Genomic DNA, 10,668 nt, shown 5'->3' with positions numbered 1-10,668 from the left:
CGCGTCCGGCCGATACTAGTGCATATGCCGTCGACGCGCCTGCGCGGCGAGACACTCAGCTGTTTCTCAGCGCCACAGTTTAGTCGGGCACAGCCATTCGGTGTGGTTCATTGCGCAGGCACTCTAAGAACGTATTGTTTTCAATGTTTGCGGGTGCGGTTCGTGTGTTTTCCCTACAGTTTTTCTCTGTTGTGGGACTGAAAATGGAAGACAATCGTGACACGGCGGGCCCTTCAGAACCTAAGAAACGTAAAACACAGGACACAAGAAACGTACAAAAACTAACGGATGCGGAATTATTACGAATATTAGAAGAAAGCGATTCGGAAACGGAACTGGCCAGTGAGGAGGACGGCGTGGAATCCAGTGAAGAGTCTGACGGAGCCGAGTTTGTTTTAGATGAGACTGTAGAAATGGCTGTGAATCCTAGCGACAGGGAAATGGCAGAAGGAGTGGTAACAAGAGATAACGCAGCTGATACAACTGTTGCGTGGGAAAGAGAGCCAGTTGGAATGATAAATTGCCCATTTATAAAAAATGAGGGACTGCTTATTCAACCGACGGAAAACACTCCCTTAGATTATTTTCGTCTTTTGCTGACGGACGAATTTCTATTGACAGTTGTAGACGAAACAAATCGAAACGCGATTGAATTATTCCTTTCTGCGGGAACCAAAGGACAATCACGAATAAACTGTTGGAAAGATGTGACTGTTGGCGAATTGTTAGTGTTCTTGGGAGTTTTCCTGCACATGGGAAATGTAAAGATGAGGAATTTGCAGGACTATTGGAAAAAGGACGCTTTATTCAACGTGAAAGGAATTGCCGATAGTATTTCACGAAATCGTTTTCTGCTAATACTACGTGCATTACACTTTTCTGAAAATCCAAAACAGGGCAAACCAACACCATCCGACAGGTTGTATAAAATACGTCCCGTTATCGATTTTTTCAATGAAAGGATGTGCCAAGTTTACTACCCTGGACGGGAACTGTCTCTGGACGAATCAATGATCCTTTGGCGTGGACGATTACTTTTCCGCCAATACATCAAAAACAAAAAGCACAAATATGGCATAAAGCTATATATTTTGACAACTCCCACTGGAATGGTCCTAAAATTCGCGGTATACACTGGCATGCTGGACGATTTAGGAGGAAGAGGCCATGCGCAAAAAATTGTTCTTCATTTACTAGATGAAAAGTTGAATGCTGGTCACCATGTGTACATGGACAATTACTATAACAGCTTCGCATTGGCAAAGCTGCTCCTGGATAAGAAGACCCACTGCACGGGAACTCTGAGGGCGAATAGGAAGGATACACCCAAGGAAATACAGGAAGCAAAACTACGAAAAGGTGAAGCCGTTGCCAGATTTGCGGAAGGAGTTATGATAGGTAAGTGGCGTGATAAGAGGGAGGTTTGCTACATTTCTAATGCATTTGCAAATGAAATGGTTGAGGTTGAAACCAAAAGAAAGGAGAAGAAATCTAAGCCCTTGGCCATTGTAAACTACAATAAATTTATGGCGGGAGTTGATCGGCACGATCAGATGTTATCATATTACCTCTCGGAACGCAAAACCATACGCTGGTACAAGAAACTTTTTATCCACGTTGTGGAAATGATACTGACAAACGCACATGCCCTACACAATAAATATTGTGGCACAAAAATGCCCCTCCAAGAATTTAGACTCAGTATTATAAGAGCACTATTGCCACGAAAGCAGGTAGAACGGCCAGTCCGAAATCCCCAACATGTTGTGGTAAAACGAGAATCAAATGGAAAATCAAAAACACCGCGAAAAAAGTGCAGATCATGCGCCAGCCGTGGACAACGAACAGACACGATTTACGAGTGCCTAGATTGCCCAAATAAAGCAGGATATTGTTTGAATTGTTGTGTTATTCACCACCTCTAAAGGCAGATAGCACTTTCGTTGCTCATTTATTTTTCGACAGTTATGTGTCGGTACTATTCGTAAACTTTGTATTTATTTTATTTGTTTGAGAGTGTAATGGATAAAGCTCTAGATTGTATTTTTCTTAGATTTGACATACATTTTATTTCAGAAGTTTCTTCGAGATCTTGTGTTTGTATTTGAATGTTTCTACTATATTTTTTGTCCAATAAATATGTCGTTTGTCAGTAGGATGTTTCGTTTCATTTATGAATATAAAATGAAATTGTAGTAACCTAAACTGTCACACTAACCAGGAACAATACACTAGACGCATTGGCGCGTCCACGGCCACCCGCTACAGAATATGGCCTGATATGCCACTGACGCCTTAGTGCGCCCCAAAACAACTTTGATTCACGAGAGTAAATTTGATTGTGTACTTATAAAATAAATACATGTTATATTACTTTTAGCAATATATTTTCAGATTCTATTAAGAAAAATATTGGTTACGTGGCAAAGCAAGGCCAATTACAGTGGCAGTGAACGTGTTAATGCGATGTTTTGTCTCATCAGTGCACATGTGTCCATTACTGAGTATCGTAGACTCCACCACAGATACATAACTAAACCTTATTTTCAGTTCCAATATTTTATTTCAAATAATTTTGTTTTTAATTCCTGCTATATATCATGGCACCCTCTTCATCTTGAGATCATATTTTGCGAAATTTGATTCACTCTTTTGCCAGTCAGGACGAGAAGTGTGGCGCAGTGAGTTGGCCACGTCTGGAGACGCGCAGGTGCAGGTGCGGGAAGCTTCCGCAGTCTACAGCGGCGCCACCCTCATCACTGACAACAGAGCTCTGTGCCAGTCAGCCGGCCAGGGTGCTCAAGCGGTTCTAGACGCTTCAGTCTGGAACCGCGCAACCGCTACGGTCGCAGGTTCGAATCCTGCCTCGGGCATGGAAGTGTGTGATGTCCTTAGGTTAGTTAGGTTTAATTAGTCCTAAGTTCTAGGGGACTGATGACTTTAGAAATTACGTCCCATAGTGCTCAGAGCCATTTTTTTCTGTGCCAGTCACTAGGCAGCGCCGCCAGGGCTGCGTACCAGGCCACGCGGTTCCTGTGGAATCTGCGAACGACGTTCCCGGCCGCCAACTTCACCCATGCCTTATTTTTGTTAGTTAATAATTTCTAGATCGCTACACTTTCTTTAAATAGGGATTTTTAAAAACACTTCTACTAACGTTGAGAACAAGTTCCTTGCAACAAAGCAAGAAAAAGTTCATATGAACATTTGTTCGAAAATCCGTTGTTTTAGGGTTATTACTGAAAGCTGACCTTCAACGGCTTCCAATGTACAAACCAACAAAGTCAGTTAGCTGTGGACCGTTTCCACTCATTGTATACTAGACGGCGTGGTGTTCCACGGGAGACTTGTTCCTCTGTCTTTAACGTATCCATTACGTGCCTGTACTACAGGTAGTGAATATTCCATTCAAACGTGGGAGGATATTCATTTCGTGAGTAGGCAGACATGATTTTTATGTACGGTCTAGTGAAAGTTAATGAGCACGTATCAGACGATGTTTCCTGACCTAAGCAGCAGAGTCGTCGAACATTTGGTGCTGTGTGTGGTTTCGTTGCCGAGACAGGACCCAGAATATCGAGTAAAACTACTTGTTACACGTACGTCCGACCAGAAACAGATGTTATACGTGCTGTCGAAGAGCATGGTATCAGAGCGAGAGAAGCGGCCCTGGCATGTGATACACCTTCAAGTTCAGCGTGGAGAATACTTCACGAGGAACTCATGTATCCGTATCGACTTCAACGTGGGCAGGGTCTTAACCCTGTTGGTCACACACCACAGAAGAAATTTGCTGATATGTTTCTTTAAACACAGTCGGTCCGTTGTTTTTATCTTCAGTTTTGTTTACAGACGAGATAGCGTTTGGAAGAGACAGAATAACAAATTTCCGCACCAATACATATGGGATGATCGCAATCCTTGTGCTACAGTACAGGCTACACGTCAGGATCAGTTTAAGAGTAACATGTAGTTGGAAATTGTAGGTGACTATCTGGCAGAGCAGCACCTGCAACCTACGTCGTCTACTATTTGATGGATGTCTTTCAGTCTCTGTCTTCCTCTATCGTTTTTGCCCTGTAGTATCATAGAAGCCATTCCATGATGTCTTAACGGATGTCGTATCACCCTGTCCCTTCTCCTTGTCAGTGTTTTCCACATATTCATTTCCTCTCCGATTCTGCGCAGAATCTCCTCATTCCATACCTTATCAGACCACCAGGTGCTCTTTACAGGGGCTTCATTCATAACAACCTCAAACACCCTTCAGAAGATGCTCTGCAAATACTCACTGTTCGGACTGGTATCTACCATGAATAGGTAGAGGAGGTCCAATTCCATGGGCTGTCCATTCCTCCAACCTCATTCCTTTGTATCATAATCCATGGGAGCATCTTAAGCTTTTGATGCATACATCAGACGACCCAGATGCGGAAACTCTACATAGACGTATCATGGAAGTCTGCGAAAAATTTCGAAACTTTATTCGAAAGGGCGCGACAATCCATGATTCGACGAATGCCTGTGTATTTAGAAGCAAGAGGACATTTCAGGAATTTATTATGAGTTTATGAGTTGGTGAGCTGCCGCCACCGAAATTGTAAACTTCATGAATAAGCCGAAAATGAAGTGCTGTATAATGGCTCTTGTTTCACCCATACAACGCGGTTACTTTCAGGCCGTACATTCGCTACCGCAGTAGCCCGTCAGTTTACTGCTCACAGTTCGCCAAGTTGTGATTTAGTGAACTGACTATTTTGTCTTTCCGTTTGTGTTTGAATGTCAGTCGACGTGGTACTCAAAGAGCACAAACTTTGCGTATTTTAGAGATTCATGGACTTTTGTGAAGGTCAGTCAGGTGGCTGCACTCACAATGCACATGAATTTACTCTTTTCAGAACAATTTTTTCCCTGGTAAATGTGGACAAATCATCATCCACAGGAAAATATTCTGAAATCACTACGAATAGAGCTATTCTCCGAAACAACACAGCTAATGCACAAGAAAAAAGTAAGGTAAGGCATCTCTTTCTTGAGTCAGTGCTGTGAATCTGTGGACACAACGAGTGCCTTCGCGGTTTGAAATGTAGATGTAGACTAGTCTTCTTGCATACAGATCCTCAGCTGTCGGACCTACAGGCTTCAAAATCTACTGGACGATAAAATTCTTTGTGCATTTCCATTCACCTCATTTTGAATATAAGAATCTTGGGAACAGGTACTAATAAATAACTTTCTTCTCTTTATGCTGGGTGTCGTGACTCGCTGTAGTGTTGCGCTCAATGGGGCATCACATCTCCGCGATCAAGCAGGACTGAGATGAAGATACATGTCTGGCTGCTTCTTTTGACACTGAACTACAGATTGAGATGTAAGTACCTTACAGCGTCCAGCTGTGACTTCCCATGCCTATCATAGAGTTATTCTACATTGGCTTGGAGGCAGAGATTCTATTGCAGGAAGAATCGATACACTTACGAGCAGCTGAATTATGTCTCCGACTCTGGTATAAAGAGAGCGTTACTGTCACCGCACGGAATAGGATACAGGTTAACAAAAACCGTATGATGGTTATTCTTACTGAATATATTCAGAGATGCGTCAGTGTCTTATAGATTAACTGACACACAGACCTCGATATGATACAACTTGTCTGAGGAAGTGAAATGGGACCGTTAATATTCTTAACATACGTAATAGCATCGGCAACACAGTAAGATCAATCGCTGACCCTTCTTTTGCCTATAGGAAAGTACCATGGCAGGACGATCGTAAAGAAATCCATAAAAACTTGGACAATATTTGTCGCTCATGTAACGAATGTCGTCTCTCTTGAAATGTGGATAAATGCAAGATAAGTACTACAACAAGATAAAGAACTCGGTGGATGAATGCAAGATAAAAGCTTCCACGAAGACAAAGAATCCGATTGTATAAGACTACTAGCGAACACCTTGAGCCATTCACACTGAATATTTAAGGGTAATATTGAGAAGCGTTATGATCTGCCAACGAATTGCCTTGCGCGTTAGTACGCTGTTTCGGAATTCCGGGCGACACGCCTGCCCCGAAAGGAATACGCACAGCGGAATAACGACAAGAGCCAATGTGCCGGCCACCTTAGATGTTGTTTTTACGCGGTTAAGTAAATACCAGCCTGGTACCCATATTGTGCATCATTACACATTTCGCAAACATTTAGAAAACGTTATCACACTTTCACATGGATAAAGGCCACGAAAACAGGAAGACTAAGAACCGCTATCAAGTTGGACAACAACGCAAGATCAGTATTAGGAAATGCGAATGATGTACATGCATCTCCTGGACGGGTTCTGGGAAAGTGCAGCTCTTCTGTTAATCGTATTGACGCAAACGCTTGTGCGGGCGGTAAGATTGAAATAGGAATCACAATGGGCCTCGAATGGATTCTATGACACATTGATACGATCTAAAAGACGGTTTAGCCCTCCTGTTGAAAGGTTCTGAAAACTTTAATGATTTTTCTTGGAAGAAATCCAATATAGTAGTCGTGAAATTCAGCTTTTTAGATTTAAAGCACCTGCATTTGACCCAAACAGTGAGACTACAGGTATGTAGCTACCACTGTTCTGCTTGTCGTGCAGAGACCTTGAGAATTGGCCGTGTTAAGACCCATAGAGTTATTTGCTCCTGGATTAATACCGGACTGGAATAATTGCTAATAATGGTACAAGGACTACTGCACTATGCTCTATACAATGGCAAGCGAAATATACAGGGTGTTCCAAAGTCTTTGCGACATCCGGGCAGGCGAAATGGTTCACAGCATTGCCCTCCGCCACACACCGTTGGGTGGCTTGCGGAGTATCAATGTAGATGTAGATGAACAACGTTGGTTAGTACCAAAACGTTTACTTACACATCACTGCGACTCGAGGCTCCTTTTATGCGAGTACTTGATCACGCACAAGATAGAAGTAACCTCGCCAGAAGCACATGGTAGATGAAACACCGTGGAAGTAAGAGCTTCTATGCAAGAGATACAAGACGTGAATCTTCCTAGTCCCTAGCGGTATTGCCAATGAGGTAACTGGAAATGGCGGTGGTGTTTTTTCTCCTTTTTTTTAATACGTTACAAATAACGTCTTTGAGTCACCGATCGAAAGATTTGAGTCAACTCCCTGCAGATCACTCAAACGTGAACGGACCACTCGGAACCAGCGACATGCGCCTGTCAGTGCAGGAATTCAAAAGTTCATGGGAATGGTCACCCTCATACGGATCAGCGCAGGACACAGTAGGTTCAATCTGTCAGATGTACGGACATAGCCTTCATCTTCTTACCATGTCTTCCACTTGAACAAAACTTACACAAAGAGGAAAAGGTCAAATGAACACATCACATTGTTTCCACATCCACGCGGCAGACGATGCTGCAGGTTCTTCACTCCCAGTGAGCATCATACTGAGAAATATTTTATTGATTCTCGTATATATTACAGTAAATATTGCCTAGCAATTGTGTTTGCCTCCTGTTCGTGCCCTAAGGAAAAATTCTGATATTTCTACAGAAATATCTACTTTTATCGCAATACAGAGTGTTAATTCAAGATTTCTATTCTGCCTGACACATCACGCTTTAGTGTCACGCCTATATAAAGTGTAAAGTGTGCAGCACTGACGCAGAGAGGGCTCATACACGTATTGTGACAACTGCCTACAGTGAGATAGTAAGCCACTTAACTTGGAAAGGTAAACAGAGCAGAGGAATAGATAGTAATTCTAGAGACAATACCGACCGCACGTACGAAATCCAGTGATTTAAGCGACTCTGACATAGGAAATATTGTTATAGCCTAGCGTCTGGCGCCAGGGTAGAATAATTTCCGAGACAGTGAAACTGGTCGGGTGTTCGCATGTAACTGTCGCAACCACCTATGGACTGTGGTTGAAGGACGCTAAAATTCTGAGTCGGAGGAAAAGTGTCTAATGTTCACACGTCTTTTCAGAACAGGGGCGGCTGTTTGCCTGCCCTGTGAAGCAGGATAGGTGGCGACCTGTAGAAGATTTGTGGACAGATAAAAAACATTGACACAGGCGAAGTGTTTCGGAACTCAGTTTGACATGCTCTGTTGAAAATGAAGCTCCATGTCTCAAAGCCAAGGTAGTGATATGATTTGACGAGCCGGGTAGTAAACTCATATCTTATACTGGTCCTAATCTGACAGATTACATATGGCCACTGTTGGATTCCAGTTCAGCGCATACAACCACATTTCGAGTCACACACCTCCAAAAACTACTATCGACTTGTTGAACCTATACCGCCTATAACATTAACCTTATTGTATTCCAGTGGCCAAACTGATGCCACGATGGTGGATAGTATCGAGACGGAGCAAAAGGGACATACGTGCAAAAAATGGTTCAGATGGCCCTGAGCACTATGGGACTTAACATCTGAGATCATCAGTCCCCTAGAACTTAGAACTACTTAAACCTAACTAACCTAAAGACATCATTCCAATCCATGCCCGAGGCAGGATTCGAACCTGCGACCGTACCCGACGTGCAGAAGCGTAAACAAAGCACCCACAGTCTGTGTAATGTCCTGCACGACGGCTCCTTGCACGTGCAATATGGAGGGACATGTGGTCAGCATGCCACTCTCCCACGCATTTTTCTGACTGACCGTGGAGCCGCTACTGCTCGTTCAGGTAGCTCCTCAGTTAGCATCACGATGTTGGGTGCATTCCGTACAAATCCTCTCACCACTGAAAACTCCTTGCCAGTGTCAGGAGTCGAACCAACTCCATCGGCATAGTAGACGTGTACGCTGACCACTGAGCTACTCATCAATAAAAATCTGTCTAGTGCCTTTTTGACGTCATCTTCATCGATGCACATTTCAGTACACCGCTTGATAATCAAAGCTCCAGTTCGTTGGGGAACGACAGTCATTCACAATAGAAAACACTGGTCTACTGGTATTTTAACAACAAACTGTACCATATATGTTCTCTGCAATGCTTACGTTTAAATTTTCCTTTCTACATCTACATCTATACTCCGCGAGCCACCTTACGGTGTGTGGCGGAGGGTACTTATTGTACCACTATCTGATCCCCCATTCCCTGTTCCATTCACGAATTGTGCGTGGGAAGAACGACTGCTTGTAAGTCTCCGTATTTGCTCTAATTTCTCGGATCTTTTCGTTGTGATCATTACGCGAGATATATGTGGGCGGTAGTAATATGTTGCCCATCTCTTCCCGGAATGTGCTCTCTCGTAATTTCGATAATAAACCTCTCCGTATTGCGTAACGCCTTTCTTGAAGTGTCCGCCACTGGAGCTTGTTCAGCATCTCCATAACGCTCTCGCGCTGACTAAATGTCCCCATGACGAATCGCGCTGCTTTTCGCTGGATCATGTCTATCTCTTCTATTAATCCAACCTGGTAAGGGTCCCATACAGATGAGCAATACTCAAGCGTTTTGTAAGCAACTTCTTTCGTCGATGGGTTACATTTTCTTAGAATTCTTCCTATGAATCTCAACCTGGCGCCTGCTTTTCCCACTATTTGTTTTATGTGATCATTCCACTTCAGATCGCTCCGGATAGTAGCTCCTAAGTATTTTACGGTCGTTACCGCTTCCAATGATTTACCACCTATGGCATAATCGTACTGGAATGGATTTCTGCCCCTATGTATGCGCATTATATTACATTTATCTACGTTTAGGGAAAGCTGCCAGCTGTCGCACCATGCATTAATCCTCTGCAGGTCCTCCTGGAGTACGTACGAGTCTTCTGATGTTGCTACTTTCTTGTAGACAACCGTGTCATCTGCAAATAGCCTCACGGAGCTACCGATGTTGTCAACTAAGTCATTTATGTATATTGTAAACAATAAAGGTCCTATCACGCTTCCCTGCGGTACTCCCGACATTACCTCTACATCTGCAGATTTTGAACCGTTAAGAATGACATGTTGTGTTCTTTCTTCTAGAAATCCTGAATCCAATCACAAACCTGGTCCGATATTCCGTAAGCTCGTATTTTTTTCACTAAACGTAAGTGCGGAACCGTATCAAATGCCTTCCTGAAGTCCAGGAATACGGCATCAATCTGCTCGCCAGTGTCTACGGCACTGTGAATTTCTTGGGCAAATAGGGCGAGCTGAGTTTCACATGATCTCTGTTTGCGGAATCCATGTTGGTTATGATGAAGGAGATTTGTATTATCTAAGAACGTCATAATACGAGAACACAAAACATGTTCCATTATTCTACAACAGATTGACGTAAGCGAAATAGGCCTATAATTATTCGCATCTGATTTATGACCCTTCTTGAAAATGGGAACGACCTGCGCTTTCTTCCAGTCGCTAGGTACTTTACGTTCTTCCAGCGATCTACGATAAATTGCTGATAGAAAGGGGGCAAGTTCTTTAGCATAATCACTGTAGAATCTTAAGGGTATCTCGTCTGGTCCGGATGCTTTTCCGCTACTAAGTGATAGCAGTTGTTTTTCAATTCCGATATCGTTTATTTCAATATTTTCCATTTTGGCGTCCGTGCGACGGCTGAAGTCAGGGACCGTGTTACGATTTTCCGCAGTGAAACAGTTTCGGAACACTGAATTCAGTATTTCTGCCTTTCTTCGGTCGTCCTCTGTTTCGGTGCC

General features: G+C 43.3%; 1 protein-coding gene across 1 annotated transcript in view; it reads left to right on the top strand.

Moving 5' to 3' along the window:
* The first annotated feature begins 203 nt into the window (after window positions 1-203).
* The window catches only part of LOC124616468 (piggyBac transposable element-derived protein 4-like), a 48,749-nt gene continuing 38,284 nt past the window's right edge, over window positions 204-10,668 (top strand). The window contains exons 1-2 of the mRNA XM_047144777.1: window positions 204-1,037; window positions 1,122-1,463. Coding sequence (XP_047000733.1) covers window positions 204-1,037; window positions 1,122-1,463 — 1,176 coding nt within the window. The remainder of the gene's footprint in view (window positions 1,038-1,121; window positions 1,464-10,668) is intronic.

Source organism: Schistocerca americana, chromosome 5 (assembly GCF_021461395.2).
Source record: "Schistocerca americana isolate TAMUIC-IGC-003095 chromosome 5, iqSchAmer2.1, whole genome shotgun sequence".
In the NCBI taxonomy this organism is placed as follows: Eukaryota; Metazoa; Arthropoda; class Insecta; order Orthoptera; family Acrididae; genus Schistocerca; species Schistocerca americana.
Note: the sequence above shows the minus strand (reverse complement) of the source record. Positions and strands in the feature narration are given on the sequence as shown.